General features: G+C 40.0%; 1 protein-coding gene across 3 annotated transcripts in view; it reads right to left on the bottom strand.

Annotated features, from left to right (window-relative positions):
• The window catches only part of CCDC91 (coiled-coil domain containing 91), a 337,470-nt gene that overhangs the window by 112,766 nt on the left and 199,202 nt on the right, over window positions 1-25,502 (bottom strand). For all 3 annotated transcript variants that reach the window (XM_029911685.1, XM_024198662.2, XM_024198666.2), the window contains one exon: window positions 20,875-20,982. In XM_029911685.1, the coding sequence (XP_029767545.1) occupies window positions 20,875-20,982 (108 nt within the window). The remainder of the gene's footprint in view (window positions 1-20,874; window positions 20,983-25,502) is intronic.

The raw sequence follows: 25,502 nt of genomic DNA, 5'->3' as shown, positions 1-25,502 counted from the left end.
GCCGGGGGGGGGGGGGAATGGACATGACAGGGCTCAAGACGGAGGGTGCTTGCTGGCAGGAGCTGCTGTCTCAACTTGCTGATCTACTTAAAAAGGCAACGTACTTAGAGTGGGGTCAGCGTACTTAAAGGGGCGATGCACATCTCTCTCTCTCTCACACAGGGTGTGTGTGTCTCTGTCTGTCTGCCATGCTGTCTCCCCTCCCTCCATTCCTGCTGCCTTGTAGAGTGTGAGGCTACATTAACAACATGTTAACCCTTGAGGGCTCAGCCAATTGCTTGTTCATCATTTAGCAGTAAGGAACCTAACTCCCACTATTTACATTAATTTTTATGGGGACATTGGATTTGCATAACATCGTTTCGCTTAAAGTCGCATTTTTCAGGAACATAACTAAATGTTAAGTGAGGAGTTACTGTAGTAGTGATTATTGAAAGGGTGCACCTAAATCCAAATTACTGCTTTGCAAATCTCCACCAGGGCCTTGAGCATGTCACTGATGCTGTGGTGGCACTTGAGGGATGAATTTTTAAACCAGGGGATACTGCTTTCCTAACTAATATGCAACAGTGTTTCAAACATTTACTAATTCAGGGTGAAATTCTCTGTTTAATGAGTTTTCCCTGGCATTTATTCACATATGCTACAAATAACCTATTAGATCATCTACAAAGGGCTTGGTCTTTTTGAGATAAAAGCAGGATGGGTACCCTCTTTACCTCTAAGCTATAGAGGCATGCTTCCCCTGAGTGGGAATGGTGACTGGGGAATAACATACGGGGAGGGAAATAAACTGGGATAGGTGGAAATCTCAAATCACCTTATGTATCAAGTTGGGATTGGGCCCCATGGTGACTTTGACCTTAGGGATTTACAGTTTAAAGGTGGAGGGGCCCAGCAAAGAATTAAGCAGATGCAATTGGTATGGCAAAAGCCTTTATAATTGATAAATGTTTTGGAAAGGCCTGTGCAAGATCCACATAAAGAGGGCTCATCAGGTTTGTTAAGACTAGACTTAGGTTCCATCACGTCAGCAGCTTCCTAATGGACGGAACGCAATTGCCAGTCCCTCCAGGAACCTGAAGACTGTAGGGTGAAAGAAGAGTAGTTTGCCCTTAATGTAATTATGATAATTAAATATTGTTTTCATATGAATCTTTAGCCAGGCTAAGATTAAGCCCTGTGTCTTAAAATGTAGAAGGTACTTTAGGACTCCAAGTCGAGATGGAGTGAGTCCTTTACCAGTGGTCCAGATAGTACACTTTTCCATTTTTTGTTCAGCAGGAGCTCCTACTGGTTTGGAGGAAGATGGACTGAACACTCAGAGCAGAAATGGTCCACATTAGTTAGCAGGTTATCTTCCTCCATGCTGCAAGGTAGAGTGCCTCTAGGTTGGAATGCAGAACTGTCCCTATCTGTTGACGCAGGAGGTTTGGAGATAAACAACTTACTTGCTGCATCTTTTTGGTCAATTGCAAAAGATCTTGATACCAGCGCTGACTGGTAAGCAGCTTAGCAAGTATACAACAGTTTGGGAACAAGGTCAGGATTGCCCCCTCCTGTTTCTCAATCAAGGATTCTGGGCTGGGACTTAGAGCATTCCATAGGGCATAACTGTAATGAGACATAAATAGCTCGACTTTTGCTCACTTAAAAGGCCGGACAAGTAGTAGTAAAAATGTTTTGCACAATAGTTCCTGAAACTGTCTAGGTTCCTCAGGAGGTGAAACAGGTGAAGCATCAATATGATATTCTGGTGAGATGCCATTCATATGTTTCTCCCAAGAGGTCTCAAAAACTTCCTCTGAAAGTTTCATATCATTCCTCAGATACAGGCAGATCCTCCAGTAAATCTGAGGGATCTGGTCAGTATTGGTGCAGTCAAAGAAGAGTACATGTGTGCCATGTGAGAAATGGGCACCCGTGAGAGCATAAGTCCTGAGGCTGGTGCTTGTGTCTCAGCCTAGAGCAGGATTTTCAAGGAGTCCTGTATATAGGGGTATATGAGGAGCTGGGGTGGGCCCTGCATTATATACTTCCATGATAACTGGATCTGAAGCACAGGAAGATGGCATGGGGTTTGAGGACAAGTTGGACGACTCTCTAAATTGCTCTCTGAAGGGGTCGAAGATATGCTGGCGGCAATCCTGGATTGAAACCAGAGAAGTTGATACAGGCACAGAGTGGAGCTGTGGAAAAAAATGTAGTTGGGTGGCTAGCTGCTTCAATGGTGGACACCCACTCCAGCAGAAGGATTGAAGGTATTACCAAGATCTGAAATGGAGAAGAGTCCAAGTTAGTCAATGCTGAGATGTCTGGTTACAGAGAAGTGTGGAGAAGAGGTGACAGTGGTGCTGTTTGAGAGTCTCCAGGGCCCCCATGGACTGAAGAATATAAAGGAGGAAGGGGATGGTGCAGCCTTCTTTTTCTTTTGGTTATGTTCCTATTGTGGGGAATTGTGATTCCTCTTCTCCTTCCTTTCACTCTGATGGGCATCTGCATAGACTTGGGTTACTGAGATAGCGGCATCTGGCCTGGGGATAAGTCCAGAGTCAAGGTCAAGGCTATTGGTACCAAATGAGTAGATGCTGAGGTGGGCACCTACTGAGTCAGTCCCAAGGTCATCAAGACTTTAGTATATATAGTGTCAGTTTGGTCTTTGGTGCTGCTTTTTATTAGGCCAGTGTTGGTGGTGTCAGGTAAGGTATTCACTCCCAGTTTCCAGTCTTGGGCTCATGACAGATGGTGGTGCTGAAGCCACGGTGGCAAAATGGCTCTTGGGTCCTGTATCAGAGAACATCAGCATTGAAGCTGGTCTTGGTACCTTTGACAGGCTCACTGGTGTACCAAGCTGCAAACAACGAGACACTAGATGAGCATGGAGGCTCAAGTATCTCTTCCTTTTAGTGCAGTGAGAGAAGGCATGGTGAATTACACATTTAGGCCTTGTCTACAATACTGCGGTAAGGTGACCTAAGTGACGTTACTCCAGTTATATAAGTCAAAATAGCTTAGGTCGATTTACTGCGGTGTCGACACCACGCTGTGTCAACGGGAGATGCTCTCCCGTCGACTTACCTTACTCTTCCCATTCTAGTGGAGTATCAGAATTGACCGGAGAGCACTCTGCCATCGATTTGGCGGGTCTTCACTAGACCCGCTAAATCGACACCCGCTGCATCGATTGCAGCAGTGCCGATCTACCAGTAAGTGTAGACATGGCCTTAGTTACAGAGTTGGTCTCCCATAGACAAAGAAGGCACAAGATATGGGCGTCGGTCTCCAGTACAAGATTGGCGGGCAGTGCACTTCTTGAAGCCCTTATGGGGGACTTGCAATGGGAATTAGGTGTCTAACTGCCATTTTTGCCTTTGAAAATCTCCCATCAAGTACTTAAATATGACTTCAGGAGCCTAACTTCAGGCACTCATTTTTAAAAATCATGGCCTACATCTACATTGTCTGTCACACTGCTACCAAGCACTTTTGTCTTGTCTTACCAATTATGGAATTTCAATTTAGAGTTTTTGAGTTCTGTCAATGAGATGCAACCTAGCTTGGGGTGAAACTACACAAACTATAATTAAAGAATTAAAAAAAAAATAAAGTTAATTATTACTCTACAAGAAGAGAGTGCAGTCTAGCTCCTGAAGACAGGAATCAGTGATCATGACTTCCAGTCTCTATTCCTGGCTTTGAAACAGCCACTGTATGAATTTTGCAAATAATTTTTTATTCCAGTTTATCTATCTTTAAAATAACATATACTAATATTTACCTACTCTAAAGTGGTGTTATGAGGTTTCTTTAAAGAGACATTTTCAGAACTGTGTACACAAATGGGTGCACATTATGTTCATGGGCAAAAACCATAATTTTATTTTTTTTCCCCGCTAACATGCATGAAAGTTTAGGTCTGAATATTTGTAAAGTGCTTAGGGATAGTCTGAATGACAGGCAAAAATAGTATTACAATCTTCTATTACATTTTGAAGCTGACATTTGTAACTATGTTTTTAAAGGTAATAGAATATAATTATAATATCCTATGAAATAATTGGCTTGTATGTACTTGTAAATTCAGACAAACATTTCATTTCTTGACTACAAGGGAGAAGAGGCAAAGAACTTGTGATCTTAGCATTCTTGCTTTTTAGTTAGTTGCATTTTATTTAGCAAAGACGCTCTATTTTGTCTTTCCAGTAAAATATTACACTACTAAAAAGAAGATTATGTTTTCGCAAAGTAACTTTTTCAAATGTGAAAAACTAATAATTTATGGGAGGAAACCCTTTTTGTTTAATGAGTGGAAATTTTTTTTAAAAAGAGGGTCAAGGAGAATCTTTTGAAATTTAACCTAAAACAAAAGACATTCAGAAATAAGTTACAATGATTTTTCCCTTTGCAACAATTTCTTCATGCAACAGTTCCAAATGGAGAATGTTTGATGCAGATTCAAATATAAATACAGCGGTCCTGTGGTTTTTCTTGATTCCTGTAAAAAAAGGAATTAAAAAAAAATCTTTTTTCCTGGAATGAGTCTCACAGGAGATATTGTAAACAGATTTAATCACAATCATAATTAGTTAGAATTTTTTAGATTAAATGTATCTGAAGAATGGTGACAGTTTATTCTCAGGTATGCAATATATAACCATAGGTTTGCAAAAGTATATGGTATAAATAATTTACAAGATGAGTGAAGTAATTCAGATATTTCCTTTCAGTTATTGTATAGCTCAAACACTATATATAAAGTACCAATAACCAGTTCAAATCTGTACAGTTATGTTCCAAACAAGTACATTAAACATATTCCTATTAATCTTAAAATGCAAGTTATAAATCAGAAATTGAATAAACTGTCCAAGGTTAACTGAAATGCTTTGTAAATATGGACAACTTGTACCTCACCTCAGTGTAGACTTATTGTAAGGGGGAGGGGCAAAAAGCTCCTTTTTCCTCCTCCTTCAACATATCCATGAATGAATCTGCCATACTTTGGCTACACGTGCTGGTGTGTGCAGTTGATGTTTGGGGACACTACACCTCTACCCCAATATAACGCGACCCGATCTAACACGAATTCGGATATAACACGGTAAAGCAGCGCTCCAGGGGGGACGGGGCTGCGCGCTCCGGCGGATCAAAGCAAGTTCAATATAACGCAGTAAGATTTTTTGGCTCCAGAGGACAGCGTTATATCGGGGTAGAGGTGTATTTGTCTAAGTACAGTTAACCTTCACATTATCAGTGAATAACAGCTATTAAAATCAATGCATCCATGTTGGACTATGTGAGGGGTGTATGAATAGTAAACTGTGGGAGAACCCATTCAAGAACAAAATTGCAATGAAAATTGCAACATTCACTAAAGTTAATACACATGCTATCCAACTCAACAGAACAAAGTATTAAATTATTTATAGATTCATTGTAACTAATCGATGACTACTTTTCAATTCCATCTGAGGAAGCATTTTACAAACACTCATGAATTAAGCCTCAATATCTCCATAAATAGTACAGATGTAGTAAAAGCCTCATTTTGAAGAGGTGGGTGAACACTTTTCACAAAGCAATGACTGTATACCTCAAAGGAAATCTACACAGCCCTTTCAAAAGATGAGTCTGAGAGCTTAAATTCATAACTATGCTAGACACAAAAAATCATGGTCTTAATAAAGACACTGGATTTATGGTTTATGACAACCTATAATCCACTAACCCCCCTTTTCAACCTATGATTACAGGCGTGTTAAACAGGCCATTTCACCTTGAATAGTCCTTGGAATGTGCGCTAATTACTTATGCTAAATCATCTGTTCAACCTTGTATTTAGTTGTGACATTCCTAGTACCTTTCCCAGACCTGAAGAGGAGACTGTGTAGCTTGAAAGCTTGTTTCTCCCTCCAACAGAAGTTGGTCCAATGAAAGATATTACCTCACCCACCTTCTCTAATATTCTGGGACCAATACAGCCACAACAACACTGCATACAACAATCGAAGATATTTAAATACTAGGCATTTCAGTAGGGAATCACCAAACCTTCCCTGTAATAAGTCAGCTGAATGTCTTCATCTCAGGGACCAGGTTACATTCAATAACTGACCAGGAAAACTCATTCACAGCAGTATTTATTCTTTTTAACCCGTGGATAATTAAGATTCTCTACTTTTCCCGGAAATAAAGATATAAACACCCTACACTTTCCACTGACAAGACCCAGGAAAAACGTTTTATGGAAATGGTCATCAGTACTTGACAATCCAGTCTTTCATTCATCAGCAGAAATAATATACCACTGGACTCAACTTTTCAAGGATTCTTTAATTAAAATGTGTTCTTGTGTCTTTACGAAATTCTCCTTTTCATTTCAGTTTTTCATAGATACTCCAACTGTAGGAGGAAATAACACAGGTCCTGGGAAAAGCCTCATTATTCCTATTACAGAGAGAACTGACTGAGATTATAAAAATACACAGTTACAGGTCTGATGACTCCCTCTGGTTAAATATAAATTAGGTCATTTCAGGACACTCACTTTTCAGTCATACTAAACATACCAAACCAAATTAATTGCAATTTACCAATTGTAGAACTGTATTTATGAAAATAGGTCTCTTTTTGTGCACTATTCAAATCTTATTATGAGAAAGATAATTTTCTAACCTTAAAATAAGTTATCGTTTTCCCTTATAGGTGTATCTGTATGCCCAATCCTGCACCAATACGTTACAGTGACTCCTGGCCAACTTCAACATGTGCCTGAATGAAGTGACTGAGGATCAGGGAACTACAACTGACTCCCTGGTTCTGCCCCCACCTCTGCAACATTTCAGTTCTACTTGGGCAAGGTAGAAAATTTGCTCCTGTAGGTTCTATTAAAAAGTAAGCATTTCCACCCTATGCAAATTCCTCAAATGATGACCCCTTGCTGCACAGTTGAAGTTCACCTTCTCCATTGCCAAAGGGGCCTCTAAACCAAGGCTGCAAGATTTCTCCCTCAGAGAAAACTCCAAAACAAAAACAAAACAAATCAGTATAAGTTTTCTCTAATGATAAAAGCTCACTTCATTAAATTTAAATGGAAGAGAATTCATAGCAAAATGACAACTAGAGTAACAAAATAATTAACATACTCATTTAGACTGCAGTTCAGCAATTACTTAGGCATGTGTGTAACTTGAATCATGGTAGTTTCAACTATGTTAATAGGACTACTCAAATGCTTAAAAGTAGTTTGCTGAATGTTGCCTTATGTGCAGAGCACCAGCTGTACACAATATTCTACAGAATACACAAAGTCAGACTCAGTTTTCACAGATCTTATATTCTAATTCAGAAAGATATACACATACAATGTGGGAGAGTTTACAGGAAGGCTTAGAGGACTCATGGATGCAGACACGAGTTAAGGAATTCTTTAGTAAAGAACGAAAAAATACCTACCAGCAATTCTGTTTGCAATAATTTTCCTTGTCTCCCACCCTACAACCAAGTTCTTATAGCTCCACTTTCCAGTAAAGCAGCAAGACAAAAAATGAAAATTAAGGGCAGTATAAAAAGCCTATTATTCAGTAATGCAACATAAAACACAAAAGGAGAAAAATCTCACCACTTGTAATAGAGTTCTTGAGGGTTGTGTGAGAAAAGAATAGGGAAGAAGAAAGTTATAATATTATTGTGATGGGCAAATTAGGAATAACTAGATAGGTAAGATCATATAGATACACATATAACAAGTTATAAAACTGAAGAGGAAGGTTGCTATAGAACCTCTAGAAGCCAAAGAGCTATTTCCAACAGAGGTTGGCAAATCCAGAAAAGGTTTAATTTGACTTAGCTAATGTGACTGTCCAAGAATAAGATTCTCAGATCAGATTCTGAAAGATTCCTAGCTGAACCCATTTAAGCTAAAAAGTGAAGCAACTACAACACCATCTCTTAACCAGTTTGTGGCTGTGGACTGGTCTAAACATTAGTGGTCAAGAAAATCATATGACCAAGATCTAAGATTGGGGAAGTCTTAGTAGCAAAGAAAACTTGCATGTATGTTTCCAGGATGCAGAAATGCAACTTTTTAGGAGAGGAGAAATGCACTGAAAACTAGCATATGGAAAGTCATGAATACAAGGCCTAAACCTAGACCTTCCCTCCGGGAAGGGAAAATCTTCAAAACTGAGGAAAGGCAAACCCTTGACATAAGAGAATGCTTAGAAATGAAAAGAGTATTCTGAATTCATGAGTAAATGCAAATTGCAATTGCTATTCTATAATGAGAACTACAAAAAGAAGGGTAGGGAAGTCAACGGCCTCGTGTCCATATAATACACATTCAGACCATTTATCTCTAAACATGATAAATGTGACTGATCATTTTACAATTACCTGCAGAACTCCCATCTATGTTGTTATCCTTAGAATAATATTTATCCTTCGAATAATATTTATCCTTCATATTTGTGTTATCTCATAAGAACATAAGAATGGCCCTACTGAGTGAGACCAAAGATCCATCTAGCCCAGTATCCTGTCTTCCAACAGTGGCCAGTGCCAGGTGCTCCAAAGGGAATGAACAGAACAGGTAATCATCAAGTGATTCATCCCCTGTCACTCATTCCCAGCTTCTGGCAAACAGAGGCTAGGGACACCATTCCTGCCCATCCTGGCTAATAGCCATTGATGGACCTATCCTCCATGAATTTATCTAGTTCTTTTTTGAACCCTGTTATGGTCTTGGCCTTCACAACATCCTCTGGCAAGGAGTTCCACAGGTTGACTGTGTGTTATGTGAAGAAATAGTTCCTTTTGTTTGTTTTAAACCTGCTGCCTATTAATTTCATTTGGTGATCCCTAGTTCTTGTGTTATGAGGAGTAGTAAACAACACTGCCTTATCTACTTTCTCTACACCAGTCATGATTTTATAGACTTCAATCATATCTCCCTTTATCTGTCTCTTTTCCAAGCTGAAAAGTCCCAGTTTTATTAATCTCGCCTCATATGGAAGCCGTTCCATACCCCTAATAATTTTTGTTGCCCTTTTCTGAACCTTTTCCAATTCCAATATATCTTTTTTCAGATGGAGTGACCATATCTGCACACAGTATTCAACTGTATATAGAGGCAACATGATATTTTCTGTCTTATTATCTATCCCTTCCTTAATTATTCCCAGCATTCTGTTCGTTTTTTTGACTGCTGCTGCACATTGAGTGTATGTTTTCAGAGAACTATCCACAATGACTCCAAGATCGTTCTTGAGTGGTAACAGCTAATTTAGACCACATCATTTTATATGTATAGTTGGGATTATGCTTTCCAATGTGCATTACTTTGCATTTATCAACATTAAATTTCATCTGCCATTTTTTTCCAGGTCACCCAGTTCTGAGAGATCCTTTTGTAGCTCTTCGCAGTTTGCTTGGGACTTAACTTGGGACTTGAGTAGTTTTGTATCATCTGCAAATGTTGCCACCTCACTGTTTACCCCTTTTTCCAGATCATTTATGAATATGTTGAATAGGACTGCTCCCAGAACACACCCCGGGGGACACCACTATTTACCTCTCCTTTCTGAAAACTGACCATTTATACCTACCCTTTGTTTCCTATCTTTTAACCAGTTACCAATCCATGAGAGCAACTTTCCTCTTATCCTGTGGCAACTTACTTTGCTTAAGAGCCTTTGGTGAGGGACCTTGTCAAAGGCTTTCTGAAAATCTAAGTACACTATATGCACTGGATCCCCCTTGTCCACATGCTTGTTGACTCCCTCAAAGAATTCTAGCAGATTGGTGAGAATCTTTACTAAAACCATGTTGACACTTCCTCAACAAATTATGTTCATCTATATGTCTGACAATATTGTTCTTTATTATAGTTTCAACCAGTTTGCCTGGTACTGAAATCAGGTTTACCATCCTGTAATCACCGCATCACCTTTGGAGCCCTTTTTAAAAATTAGGGTCACATTAGCTATCCTCCAGTCATCTGCTACAGAAGCTGATTTAAATGATAGGCTACAGACTACAGTTAGTAGTTTTGCAATTTCACATTTGAGTTCCTTGCGAACTCTTGGGTGAATTGCATCTGGTCCTGGTGACTTATTGCTGTTTAATGTATCAATTTGTTTCAAAACCTCCTCTAATGATACTTCAATCTGGGACAGTTCCTCAGATCTGTCACTTAAAAAGAATGGCTCAGATTTGAGACTCTCCCTCACATCCTCAGCTGTGAAGACCGATGCAAAGAATTCATTTAGTTTCTCTGCAATGGCTTTATCGTACTTGAGTGCTCCTTTAGCACCACGATCGTCCAATGGCCCCACTGGTTGTTTAGCAGGCTTCCTGCTTCTGATGTACTTAAAAAAAATTGTTATTACTTTTTGAGTCTTTGGCTAACTGTTCTTCAAATTCTTTTTTGGTCTAATTGTATTTTTACACTTCATTTGCCAGTGTTTATGCTCCTTTCTATTTTCCTCACTAGGATTTAACTTCCACTTTTTAAAGGATGCCTTTTTGCCTCTCACTGCTTCTTTTACTTTGTTGTTTAGCCACAGTGGCTCTTTTTTGGTTCTCTTACTATGTTTTTTAATTTGGGATATACATTTAAGTTTAGCCTCTTCTACGGTGTCTTTAAAAAGTTTCCACGCAGCTTCCAGAGATTTCACTTTTGGCACTGTACCCTTTAATTTCTGTTTAACAAACCTCCTCATTTCTGTGTAGCTCCCCTTTATGAAATTTAACGCTACAGTGTTGGGCCACTGTGGTGTTTTTCCTGCCATAGGGATATTAAATTTAATTATATTATGGTCACTATGACCAAGCGGTCCAGCTATATTCACCTCTTGGACCAGATCCTGTGCTCCACTGAGGACTAAATCAAAAATTGCCTCTCCTCTGATGGGTCCCAGGACCAGCTACTCCAAGAAGCAGTCATTTAAGGTGTCAAGAAACTATCTCTGCATCCTGTCCTGAGGTGACATGTATCCAGTCATTATGGGGATAATTGAAATTTCCCATTATTATTATTATTATTACTGAGTTTTTTATTTTAATAGCTTCTCTCATCTCCCTGAGCATTTCACAGTCACGATCATCATCCTGGTCAGGTGGTCAGTAACATACCCCTACCGCTATATTCTTATCATTAGAGCATGGAATTTCAGTCCAGAGAGATCCTATAGTACAGTTTGAGTCATTTACAATTTTTACTTCATTTGATTCTACGCTTTCTTTCGCATATAATGCCACACCCCCACCAGCACGACCTGTTGTACCCTGGTATTACTGTATCCCACTGATTATCCTCATTCCACCAAGTTTCTGTGATGCCTATTATATCAATATCCTCATTTAATATGAGGCACTTTGGTTCACCCATTTTATTATTTAGACTTCTAGCACTGGTATATAAGCACTTTAAAAACTTGTCTCCTTTTAGCTGTCTGCCATTACACAACGTAATTGAATGGGACTCTTTTTTATTTGACTGTTTCTGATCAGACCCTGCCTGTATTTTATCATTTTCCATCCTCTTGCCTCACTAGGACATAGAGATTCTCTATTAATAGATCCTTCCCTAAGGGATGTCCAAACCATGTGCTCCTCCGCACCTGTCGGCTTTCCCCCAGCCCTTAGTTTAAAAACTGCTGTACGACCTTTTTAATGTTAAGTGCCAGCAATCTGGTTCCATTTTGGTTTAGGTGGAGCCCATCCTTCCTGTATAGGCTCCTCCTTTCCCAAATATTTCCCCAGTTCCTAATAAATCTAAACCCCTCCTCCCTACACCATCATTTCATCCACGCATTGAGACTCTGCAGTTCTGCCTGTCTAACTGGCCCTGCGCGTGGAACTGGGAACATCTCAGAATGCTACCATGGAGGTCCTGTACTTCAATCTCTTACGTAGCAGACTAAATTTGGCCTCTTCTATCCTTCCCTATGTCATTGGTACCTACATGTACCACGACCACCGGCTTCTCCCCAGCACTACACATAAGTCTAACTAGATGTCTCCAGAGATCTGCAACCTTCGCACTAGGCAGGCAAGTCACCATGCGGTTCTCCCAGCTATCTATGTTTCTAATGATCAAATCGCCCATTACTAATACCTGTCTCTTTCTAGTAGCTGGAGTTCCCTTCCCTGGAGAGGTATCCTCAGTGCAAGAGGATACTACAACATCATCTAGAAGGAGGGTCCCAACTATGGGATTGTTTCCCTCTGCTCCAGTTAGATGCTCTCCTTCCCTGGGACTTTCATCCTCCTCAACAGCACAGAGACTGTCAGACCGGGGGTGGGACAGTTCTACTGTGTCTCGGACAGTCTCATCTATGTACCTCTCTGTCTCCCTCAGCTCCTCCAGTTCAGCCACTCTGGTCTCCAAAGCCCATACACGGTCTCTGAGGGCCAGGAGCTCCTTGCACCGAATGTACACATACGCCACCTACACATAGGGCAAGGTAATCATACATGCTGCATTGGGTGCAATAAACTGGGTAACCCCCACTCTGTTGCTGGACTTCTGTCTGCATTCTTTTTACTCCTGCAGCTGGTTCCTTTGTTGTTGTTTTATTTATATCAAGGGGGTGTTTTTGGTTTTTAAGTTTAAAGAATCTTGCTTGAGTTCTAGCCCCTGCTCACACTCCCCCTGTAAACTCCCCTGCAAAACTCCCATTAGCTGCTCCTGTTCGCTAACTCCTCTGGTCACTTAGAAGCGGGCTTTTTAAAGCCCTGGTCTCCCTGAGTAGTCCCTGAGTAGGTTAAGGGTTGATGGGTGCTAAAAGGCTTAGGGATCACAGCCTCATTAAGAAGCTTTCAGCCTTGCCTAGCAGGCCACTAGGCTCAGCACACACACGGTCAGCACACAGTCCCACAAACAAACAAACAGTCATAGGTTTCACCCCCACTCTGAACTTTAGAGTACAGATATGGGGACCTGCATGTGAACCCCTAAACTGAATTACCAGTTTAGATCTGGTTTTGCTGCCACCACTCCCAAGTTCTAACTCCTTTCCCTGGGTAGCCTTGAGAGACTTCTTCACCAATTTCCTGGTGAACACCAATCCAAACCCTTGGATCTTAACATAAGGAGAATTTAACCATCCCCCCTCCTTTCCCCCACCAATTCTTGGTGAGTCCAGATCCAATTCCCTTGGATCTTAACACAAGGAAAAATCAATCCGGTTCTTAAAAATAAGACTTTTAATTAAAGAAAAGAAAGGTAAAAGAAAACCCTCTGGGAGATAGCATGACAACAGATTCAAAACACAGAGGATGTTCCCCTGGGCAAAAACTTAGTTACACAAAAAAATACCCAATTTGATTATTCCCTAATGCCCAAGACAAGTTACAAAGAAATAAACATAAACCTATTTATTTCCTTCACTAATACTCACTACTTGATAAGAGGCTGGATTCTGGAGCTTTCCCAGTCCGGTCAAAACTTAAACTGAAACTAAACAAAGGAAACTTCCCTCCTTCCTTTTGAACCATCTTATCCCCCCATTGGTTCCTCTGGTCAGGTGTCAGCTAGGCTAGGTGAACTTCTTAACCCTTTACAGGTAAAAGAGGCATTAACCCTTAACTATCTGTTTATGACACAAACAAACAAACAAAGCAAACGGCACACTACAGACAACCAACTTACCCCAAGGGTCACGTAATCACTCCTCCTTCACCTGGAGAACTCCCTCGCAAAACTACCCTCTCAGCTGCTCCTGTTCGCTAGCTCCTCTGGTCGCCTAGGAGCGGGCTTTTTAAAGCCCTGGTCTCCCTGAATAGCCCTGAGTAGCCCCACCCCCTGGTTAAGGGTTGATGGGTGCTAAAAGGCTTAGGGATCTCAATTAGTTCTTCATTACTGCAATTTAGTTCCTTGAAAGTTTTTATTTACCCCCTAAAAAAGGCAATATATCCAAATGGAAAAAGCTAAGGGCGATAATCATAATAGGTTCCCCCTCACTAACACCCAAGCAGAAGAACATTTATCAAACTGTTTAGATGCACCCCTTTTATTTACTATTGTTCCCTCGGCAGAATAGGGAAACAGGAGTAACATTAAGTCAAGTCAAAGTTTTAAAATAAAAATTAGGCTAGTAGGGGATCCTGGCCTGGCGCTCTTTCTTTCACCCTCAACTCTGCAGCAACCAGGCTAAGTTTCTGCTCCAGGGATTCTCAACTTGCCCCGGGAGATGGGAGAGTTCGCTTTTGGGAGGAAAAGAGGGAGATGCAAACAGAGGGAAAAAAAGTAGAAAATATTTTGTTGAAGGAAGAAGATTCTTTTCAATTGTGATGGACAGTCCATTGGTTGGTTTTCTTTTCAAAAAGGTGATGTGAACCAACCAGGTTATAATCCATTCTTCATGCAACATCTTTTCTGTGGTGTAAAGAGAAAACAGGGTATCTCTTCCACGGTTTCCTACTTGTAAAATGCACATCATTACTGGAGGTTTGTTTCCAGAAGCCAAAGCCTATAAAATTGTGTGTAAATGTCTTGGGACATCCCAATTCCACTTGCAAAATATCAGTGTAAAGCAACCAACGTATACCTGTTTGGAACATCTTTCTAGGGTCTCTGGTGTTGACATCCATAGTTTGATGGGATTTTGTTTTTGTTTTGTTTCTTTTTAAAGGTTCTGTACAGACCCTTCTGTTTGCTGAAGGTTAACGTTGGTTAATCTCATTGGTTAGCTTTACAGAGATGGGTATTTCTTCTCGGGTTGAAATTTCTGTATCAGCCACTTTTTTTTCCCCCCACTCAAATGTCTATTTTGTAATTTGCTTTGCTACATGCAAAAATCGCTCCACATTATCTGATATATTTTAAAATATATTCAATCATCCAGCCAATCACACAGCTATATAAATGTTACTTGAGTTATCTGTTCCCCTTCGGTCTTAGCTTGGCTCAACACCAGAAGGATGAAACAGCTGTATAAATCTTTAACCTCTACATTAGCACCTGTTTATTCTTTCTTCAATTATGAGGTTGGAATTGCTTGTGCTTATTTTTGTTGTGTGCCTTGGTGCACTTTTAAACAAGCACTTAAGTTTTTGGCTATTCAGGTTTATATTTTAGTCATGTTTGCCTTCAAGATATCACTTCACTTTAGCTTCTCAACACAACTTAAATGTTTTACAGCTTTTGATACAATACACAAACACCTTTGATAACTCTGATGCTTATAAGTTAAGTATGTTAATTAAATTAACATTTCTTATTTAAAATAAGAAATGTATTTTGTGACTATGGTTCCCTCACAAAGGATCGGTAATAAGGTAATTCAAGATATATGGGTGCCAAAGTATTATCAATAATCTTTATATGCAATACAGTTTTTCATACTAATCCTTTCCCTCATATAAATGAGATCTCCAATGAAAAGGGATTTTTATGTCTTAAGTCTTGATTAGTCTATCGAATGATAACTATCTTTACATATTATAATGTAAGCCAAATCAAAAAGGAAAAAAGAAATCTTCATCCATTAATATAGATGTTTGTAGCAATTAGTTTGATTCTTTCTCAGTTTTAAAATCATCATCTACAAAGCACAGAAAACAACGTATGCATGCTTTACCAGGTTTTCAGGCCTATAATTCATAACTACCATTAATAAAATTAATATTACATATTTTAACACCACAAAACAGTGTCAATTAGAGGACTGGGTTGTGTTGTAGAGACGTGTCAACCAGGAATTAGACTAAGGGCTGGTCCACACTGGGGCGGGGGGATCGATCTAGGAAACGCAACTTCAGCTACGAGAATAGCGTAGCTGAAGTCGACGTTTCCTAGATCGAACTAAGTTTACTTACTGTGGGTCCACGCGGCGCAGGCAAGCTCCCCCGTCGACAGCGCTTCCTCCTCTCAGCGAGCAGGAGTTCCGCAGTCAACGGGGGAGCGCTTCTGGGATCGATTTATCGCATCCAGATGAGACGCGATAAATCGATCCCAGAAGATCGATCTCTACGCGCCAAATCAGGCAGGTAGTGTGGACCTACCCTAACACAAATTCATTTCACATAATACACCAAACAATAGAGATCTTTTGCTCAAAGAAGTTTATCTGTTTCCAGTATTTCACGTCATTCAATTACTTATTTCCTACCACTGCTTTCAATTTTAAGCATTTTGAGTGAAATATATTCATACACTGATGTTTGGTAACATTAAACAGTAACCATCACTTAGCAGTAATGATGAGCAGTTCTCACATTTTCTACAGCACGGAATGAGAAATAATAACGTTAACACAGTTGAGACTGTAGACTGTAAAATAAGATGAGCTAACCAGCTTTATATAGGACCATATTATCAGATACCCTTCCCACTTTCCAGAAATTTCCAGACTCTAGCAAGCTGATTTTCAACTCCACTCTCTCTTGTCTTTTCAACTCACAATGACAGTCGATTCTACTTACTAGCTATGCAACTTACCAATCATTAGGGATTCCAGCCACTCCCCTTTCCTTCTAGGCTTCCAGATGATGGTATATATTTGTTTCTTGACAGGCATAACAATAAAAATGATGTTCTATCACTTTCCTTCTCAACTTTATTAAATACTTAATATTTTCATTCACAGATTGAGAGTCTAATGGAACAAGTAAGCTCTTTAAAACCAGACTGAACTTTTAGTTTGCCCACCACCATGCTGCAATGCAGTGTTTTTATAATTCCATTATTTCAGCAAGATCAGAAACATGCACTGAAGTATTACATATACTGTACCAGCAATAAAAATAAAAATGTAACAAACAATAAGAATATTTGTCATCATTTCTATGTAATGATATATGTTCTTCACCTCCTCATTTTTCCTTCCCTCACTCTTCTCCAAACAAGAACATAATACAGTTTGTTCTCTCATTTACAAATTCAGGAACATTCCAGCTAAACCTACGTTTTCCTCCCCAACGTGCCCACAACACTAACATCTTAAGTGATATCAGTGTAAAAGTATCAGCCTATAAAACTTTTTGTTACAACCATCTGACATTCAGTTCTCAATCTAGTTCCTTATGAATGGATTTTGGAAGGAGCAACTCTAAGACAACCTTCAGTTTATCAGAGGCACTACCTTCCTACCACACTGTTGCTGCTTTATAAATAAATAAATAAATAATAATTAGATCTTACATAGCACTTTTGATCCACAGATCACAAAGTTCTTTACAAAGGGGGTAAGCATTATTATTGCCATTATTATCGCCAGATGGAAAAACAAACATAGGGAGGTGAAGTGTCTTGCCCAAGGTCACAATTCTTTTATTATATATATATATATACACACACACACACACACACACACACACACACACACACACACATACATATATATAAATAAAATATAATTGAAAGAGTTAAGGGAAAAAAGGGATATGTTCTTTTTTAGAGTCTAATCCCCTGCTCTTATTGAAGTCAGTGTTAAAATTTCCAGTGACTTCAGTTGGAGCTGTTTCAGGCCTTTCTGTATGCATAAGTAACTTGTATGCGTTGAGAGAATATAACCATGCTGTATAAATACGTAGTCCTGCTAATTATGTTTGCTGGGCACAAACGCATGTACAGGAAATACTATACACAAAAATAAAAAAAATTAAAACAAATATCTAAGTAGAGGATAAACTTGATAACAGATAGAAACTACAGACACTCATGTCTCCCACAGGTCTTGAAAAAAACTGATGAGTCAACAGCATTAGTGAATGTAAATGCTGTTTTACTAAAACTAACATTTAATAGATTCCAAGGCAGAAAAGACAACTATGATTCTCTAGTCTGTCCTCCTGCATAACACAGACCACAGAACTCCCCCAAAATAATTCCTAGAGTGCATCTTTTAGAAAAACATCCAATCTTGATTTAAAAATTGCCTGTGATGGAGAATCCATGATGGCCCTTGTTAAGACATCCTAACGGTTAATTATGCTCACCATTAAAAAATTTATGCCTTATTTCCAGTTTGAATTCTAGCTTCAACTTCCAGCCATTGGATTCTGTTGCATCTTTCTCTGCCAGATTGCAGAGTGCATTATTAAATATTTGTTCCCCATGTAGATACTTACAGACACAAATCAAATAACCCATTAAGCTTTTCTTTGTTAAGATAAATAGACTGAGTTCTTTGAGACTATCACTCTAAGGCAAGGGTTCTCGCAACAAATTTTTTGGTGACCTCAGAGTGCGGCCACCAACTCTTGCTGGTGGCCGCACTGACACTTTTCCCCCTAAAATATTTAACTAACTTTAGGAAAAACAAATAAATATGCATGTATGCACACCCAGATCATTGTCATTTATTTATGTAGGGCTCAATAAAAATAATGCTGTGAAAAGTGATATTTGTATTTTTGTTAATATCACTTTTCACAGCAAGTTCTGGCAAGTTAAGACTTGGATGGAGGGGTGGGAGATGAGGCAGCAGAGGCCAGGGGCAATGGATGATGGGCCTGCCACCACGTGGTCAGAGATGTGGGCTGGCCCTGGTGCCCAGGGCCAGCACCCATGAGAGCTTAGGGTCAGTGCCTGCAGTTGCGTGGCCAGGGCTGGGGATCAGCACCCGCTGCCATGCAGACGGGGATCAGCACCCAGAGCTGGCACCTGCTGCTATGCGACTGGGGCCGGGGGTCGGCACCCAGAGTTGATGCTTGGGGTCTGCGCCCGCTGCTGGACAGCCGGGGCTAGGAGTCCATGTTCTGAGCCAGCACTTGCTGGAACCTGGGGTTGGTGCCCGCTGCTGCATGACCGGGGGTGGGGATCTGCACCCAGGGCTGGCGCCTGGGGTTGGGGATCTGCACCCATGGCCAGCACCTGCCGGAACGCAGGGTAAACATCCAGGAACAGTGTCCGGGGTCAGTGGCCAGGGCTGGTGGTCGGAGTATGATGCTGGGGGTTGGTTGCCGCTGGGGCTTGGGGCTGGCACTAGGGGTCTGTGCCTGCTGCTGCATGGTCAGGGCTAAGGGTTGGCATCCAAAGTCAGCGCTCACTGGAGCTCAAGGCCAGCGTCGGGGATCTGCACTCAGAACCGGCAGCTGCTGGAGCTCAGGGTCGGCGCTTGGGGTCAGAATGCATGGACCAGCACCTGGTAGAGAACTCACCTTGCTCCTTCAGCATTGTGCCCCACCTGCCTCCGGAGACAGGCAGAGTGGCACATTCAGGAGCAACAGGGAGGGAGGGGGTGGGGCGGACGCTTTGCCACCCCCCAGCCCCCCACATCACCACACAGGAAGCTGTCGTGGTCACAGGGGAAACCCCCCTGTGGGCTGCATTTGAGAAATGGTGCTCTAAGACAAGTTTTCTAACTTCCATCACAGAATTTCAGTGTTTGTTTGCTTTCATCCCCTCACTTTAGTACTTATTCTGCACACTCTACTGTTACCATTAGGGATGGTAAAAACATGCTTGAATTAAATAAGAACTGATGAGAACTGCCACAACAAACTAGAGGTGATCCTTTTCTAAGGTTCAAAAAACACACACAAAAAAACTTCCTGTCCCCCAAGGTTTGATGCTTCTTTCCACTTCCTGGTGTGAGATGGAAACATCAGATATGATAGCAATATTTCTGACCCAACTAGAATCAAGAAGTGTCAACAATGTTACAAGAAAGCCTATTCTCACAGAATTTACAGCTTTTCTGAGGTTCATCTAGCCCTAATATTCAACAATAATATATTAAATCAGCAGTGCAACGATTGTGGATACTGTGACAGAAAAAGGCAAAACATTTCATAAAAAAGGTTGAATCCATTTTAGTATATTTTTAGGCAGAGCTGTAGGGCATGCATTCAAGAGCGTTGTAGTTCTGTGCAATGTGCCCCTTGTCCAAGGATGAATTACTTTTTCCAAAGTGCTGTGTCCCTTTCCATTATACTATTTACACAGATGACTAAATGCTTGTAGCAAACTCTTCAGCTGATATGGCCATAACAGGGAGACGGTTGTAAAATATCTGAGAGAATGCTGAAATGAATCAACTAAACATCCAATTATCTTTACCTTTCTGTATTATACTGTGAAATAATATTTCAAGTGTACATTACCTATATTTAGGTCTTTAATTTACCATCACACACAAATGAAAAACGAAAACCAAAAAACTTCTACTAGTCATTTTAGAAGAATTGTTCCTAGCAGTACAAACAACCTGAGAATGCCTTTTCAAGATTAGCCAACAGAAAATTTTATATTTATACCTTATGTATAGAGTTTATTTGGTAAATAATTTAAATAAACTCAAGCGAGACTTTGCCAATAATAAAACAAGTTCCAAAAGTTTAAACAATCATTAGACCATTAACATGGACCAGCAGCTTTAAACACTTGTTGTATAATCTTTTTATCATTGATGTCCTATTAATTGCAGTGATTTCACTGAAATAAAAATAGATTTGGACGGTAGCTGTTAGAATGATCATTTTATAAGTTGCATCACACATTTATTTGTGATTGTTCCATAGAAATCTGATCTTTCCTTGCAGTCCATTATAGTAAATAAAATTCAGGCTTAAGAAATATTGAATCTTTTCTTTTCAGCTATATAAAATTATACAGTTAATAAAGGAATAAATCTTACACTCCAAGCTTCCTTCTCTTTGGTGCTGTGTCACTCCGGGATCTTGGTTAAGCCATAATGCACATTTGGGCCCTAATGAGTTAGGAGGTATGGTTAGGTTCCCATCTCTTTTTGCCTGTAATTATTGTTATCCCAAGGATATTATACTGAAGACTGATGTTTTGTGATGATTTTTCTTCAACACAAACAAAACAGAAACTGAATGAAAATCATAATGCTTTTTGTAGCGCAAAACACATTCATATAGTCTATGAACATGTGTATCTGTGTGGACAAGTGCTTGTATTACCTGAGCATTCAGCAGTTCCTCACACTTGTATGAGTGTTTTTCAATTGCAGCTACGTATTGTTTTTCAATGCCTTCTTCTTGCTTCTGAACTGTAGACTGCAATAGTGCCTGGAAACAAATACAGCAGACCAATTTCAAAACAGAAGACACACTTGAGTTTTTTTGACACACTGCAAATTAACTAACTTTTGTATATAACTGAAATCTGATATTCAGCTGCACCCACAGAACAGAAATGTGCAACTACTGAAGTACTTTTCTATATAACACTACTTTTCATTTTTAGATATATATCTTTCTTTAGCCAGGATTATATTTTTTGGCTCTCATATTTCCTACACACACCTTTTGCATAAAAGAAGGCAACTCACAGAAGAAGATAGAGAGGGTGAGTAGTCCTGTTAAACATACTCAGTTTAGTGGGACCACACAAGATGAGAAGCATATGAAAGCTGCAAAAAAAAAAAAAAAAGCCAGACATATTTCACTGGCTGACAAAACTCCACATCCTCTTGGCACACTGTAAGATCCCATGGGCCAAGCATGATCTTCACAACCACAACTCAACTAAAAGCAGATGGAAATTCTGAGTAGTTTAAAACATAAAAGCAATGCCCCCCCAGGAAATTCACACTCAGAGGTGGAAGTCAAAGTGTGGAAAAGTCAAAGTGCCAAGACAATATTAAAAAGATAATAAAATTAGGGACATTATACAGATATTTGATCTTAGCCGTGCAAAGGTTAAAGAATCTGTATGCAAAGGGAAAAAACTAAGACAGATCACAAGAGTAGCCAAATCACCATTTGTAGGAATTATATCCACTTACTTTCTTTAAGATGATGCTGGTATTTTTACCTTCACTTCACATACTCCTGTGCTATACATGTTTTCAATAGTATATGCTATTTATATGTCCCTTCTTTCTAGAATATGTACTGTACTATTTATACTCACAACAGCAAATTCTATTTTTAAATAGTAATCTGTGTATTAAACTACTTGCAATTACAATGTAAGTTAAAACAGACTTAAAATTTATAGAAAACAGATTTTTGGCACAAATATGCAGAGAAGCAAAAAAGGCCAAATTATTTAGATAAGTTTTGTTTTGAAAATAAGTTTGCTTGGTGGGAAAAAATACACATTAAATAAGATGTTGAATAAATGCAAAAAACCCTGGGACAAAAATATTTGTACAGCTTTTGGTCTATCTTCCAATAATTAGCTTTGTTTTGCAAACATTACTGTTCTTCAGGATGACTACTGCTGTAACTCAGTAGCAGTTTTACTGAAGCAAAAGAAAAAAAATACTTGTAAATTAAAAAAGTGACAGATGGTGCTCGACATGAGGTTTAATCAAAATGCAAGAATAAGTTTACTGGCTTTTCCACTGGCTTATGCTTGTCTTTAAATGTAAAGGTTGTTTTGCAGATTGTTTGTTCATCTTCTGCATTGATACAAATTCAAACAATCACAAAAACTTACTTCTCAAGACTCCAATTTATGCCTGAAAAACTCACAAAAGTCTACTTTATTTGGGATAAAATCCCATAATGAATACATTCAAATGGATATATACCAATGAGAAACCTTATTCTAGGGCTTACTACAGGAACAGAATGTCAGTTCTAACATTCTGCGTTTTTAACCTCTGGACTAATGTTATAAGAATTGTTAGAATTAATTTAGGAAGTACATTAAAACATGAAAGGTATAAAAGCAAAGATAAATATAAAGGGTCAAATTCTTCTCTAACTGAAGTCAACAGGAAAGACCCAATTGACTTCAGCAAGTGCAGGATGTGGTCCTAAATAAGGTTCCTCCCTTACCCCCAAACCGTGCCTTCTAGTACAGGTTCAGCTGAATACTCTTTAGTATGTAGGAGCTAACAGAGTTCCCGTGTAAATTATTTAACCAGTGGACTAAGTCTATTTTCAGTAGCTGTCATTGAAAACAAAACCAGAAGTATTAGACTGCAAAAAGTAACAACCCACCATATTTTTTTTTTTTTTTTTTACACAATGGAAAGTTATTGTATGTTCTGATAATAAAGTAACTTTGTCTCTTTTAGGACTGATTTTATCAAGAATCTCAAGAGTGTGATTTTAAACACATACAAGGAGTCAAAATATAATTTCTAAATATAATTTGGAAAAATGATTTTGGGGGATGTGTTCTACTCATAAGAGAATACACTAGCATTACATTACACTCAATTTAGCCTAGTGGGGAATGATCACAATTGTTAGTATCAGTAAATAAGGAAGTTTATTCAATAAAATATTAATTCTACTCTAATTTAAATTTAAAAGATGGCACAGAAATATGGCATTATACCACATACTACAGTTGTATCTTGCCCTGCCCCCAAATGATATAGGCTGTTGTAAGACATCCCTCCCCATAGTATGTAGATTGCAGTCTTCTACTTTGTAATTTATCTCTGTTAAAGAAGTTTCATAAAGATAAAAAGTGCCAGGAAATACTATGAATTCTGTGATGAGACTTAAAACTTTATAAAAATTAGATGTTTCCCATCTTATATTAGTTTACAGACAGAGACAGATAGATAGATAGATAGATATAGTAGGCGCTCAGATACTACAGTGTTCACTGTCTATAGTGTCAAAGTGGAAAGAATATGCCCCCTCTGTATGCTCCTGAAAAGCCCAAAGTTTAAACATTTTAGCATCATACTCTTTGCCTGACCATCTTATGTAATTATATAGAAACATGCCACAATGATCCTTTAAGGCTTGCATCATCTTGGAATGGTAGCCTTTTCTACTAAAGGTATTCATTGGCTTGGTGAGATGAATATAGAGTGCACATATAGAACGGTCGATAGCTTCAGCACATTAATGCAGCTATACTTCCTGAAATTGCTAAAAGAACTCAAGCACAATTCAATCATAAACCACAGTAATACTTGATATTAGAGCTGTCAAGTGATTAAAAAAAGTAATCGCGATTAATCACACAATTAAAAAAATTAATCACGATTAATCACATTGTTAAACAATAATAGAATACCATTTATTTAAATATTTTTGGATGTTTTCTACATTTTCAAATATATTGATTTAAATTACCACACAATACAAAGCGTACAGTGCTCACTTTATATTTATTTGTATTGAAAATATTTGCACTGTAAAAAAAAAAAATAGTATTTTTCAATTCACCTAAGTACTGTAGTGCAATCTCTTTATCACGAAAGTTGAACTTACAAATGTAGATACAAAAAAAACTACATTCAAAAATAAAACAAATGTAAAACTTTAGAGCCTTCAAGTCCACTCAGTCCTACTTCTTGTTCAGCCAAACGCTCAAACAAACAAGTTTGTTTACATTTGCAGGCGATATCGCTGCCTGCTTCTTGTTTACAATATCACCTGAAAGCGAGAACAGGCATTCGCATGGCATTTTTGTAGCCAGCGTCACAAGATATATACATGCCAGATGCACTAAAGATTCATATGTCCTTTCATGTTTCAACCACCATTCCAGAGGACATACATCCATGCTGATGACGGGTTCTGATCGATAACGATCCAAAGCAGTGTGGACCGATGCATGTTCATTTTCATCATCTGGATCAGAGGCCACAAGCAGAAGGTTGATTTTCTTTTTTGGTGGTTCGGTTCTGTAGTTTCCGCATCAGAGCGTTGCTCTTTTAAGACTTCTGAAAACATGCTCCACAACTCGTCCCTCTCAGATTTTGGAAGGCATTTCAGATTCTTAAACCTTGGGTCGAGTGCTATAGCTATTTTTAAAAATTTCACTTTGGTACCTTCTTTGCATTTTGTCAAATCTGCACTGAAAGTGTTCTTAAAATGAACAACATGTGCTGGGTCATCATTCAAGCAGGGCCGGTACATCCACTAGGCAAACTAGGTGGCCGCCTAGGGTGCCAAGATTTGAGGGCGCCAAAAAGCGGTGCCCAAAATGTCTGGGATGCTCACCCGGTGCCAGCTAAATGTGTAACCCTCTTCCCGCTGCTGTGCGAGGGGGCGCTGAGGCTTTGATCAGCTCTGGCCGGCTGGCCAGGAAGTTATGTCATTCCTCCTCCGGCCGCCGGGGGCGCTGCGCTGCTGCTCTGGCTCTTCCCCAGGGCCCCGCCCCTGCTCAGCCCCGCCCTGCCCCCACTCCCCTGAGCTCTGCAGCAGGGCCGGGGCTCCATTCACCGGCGGCAGGAAGTACAGAGACCCGGCCCCAGACGTGCCGCCGGTGAGTGCTGGGGGATGGTTCCACCCTCTCCCCCAAGCTAGCCCCGACCCCCCGGAGGTCTGCCCCCCCCGGAAGCCACCCCCCCGCTCCCCCCATGGAGGCCTGGCATAGGGCCCCAGAATATTTAGGAACGGCCCTGGTACCCGCTACCCTGCCCTCAGCCAGCCCCACACCCCCGTCTCCAGCCACCCGTGCCGCACCCCCGTACCCAAAGCCAGCCAGCCCCACACCCCCGTCTCCAGCCAACCCCGCACCCCATCTCTAACCAGCTCCGCATCCCCTGCCCGAAGCCAGCCAGCCCCACACCCCCCTTTCTCCAGCCAGCCCCTGCCGCACCCCCGTACCCAAAGCCAGCCAGCCCCACACCCCCGTCTCCAGCCAACCCTGCACCGCATCT

This window comes from Terrapene carolina, unplaced genomic scaffold, assembly GCF_002925995.2.
Source record: "Terrapene carolina triunguis isolate 2854851 unplaced genomic scaffold, T_m_triunguis-2.0 Scaffold112, whole genome shotgun sequence".
NCBI lineage: Eukaryota > Metazoa > Chordata > Testudines > Emydidae > Terrapene > Terrapene triunguis.
This window is presented reverse-complemented; position numbering and strand designations above follow the sequence as displayed.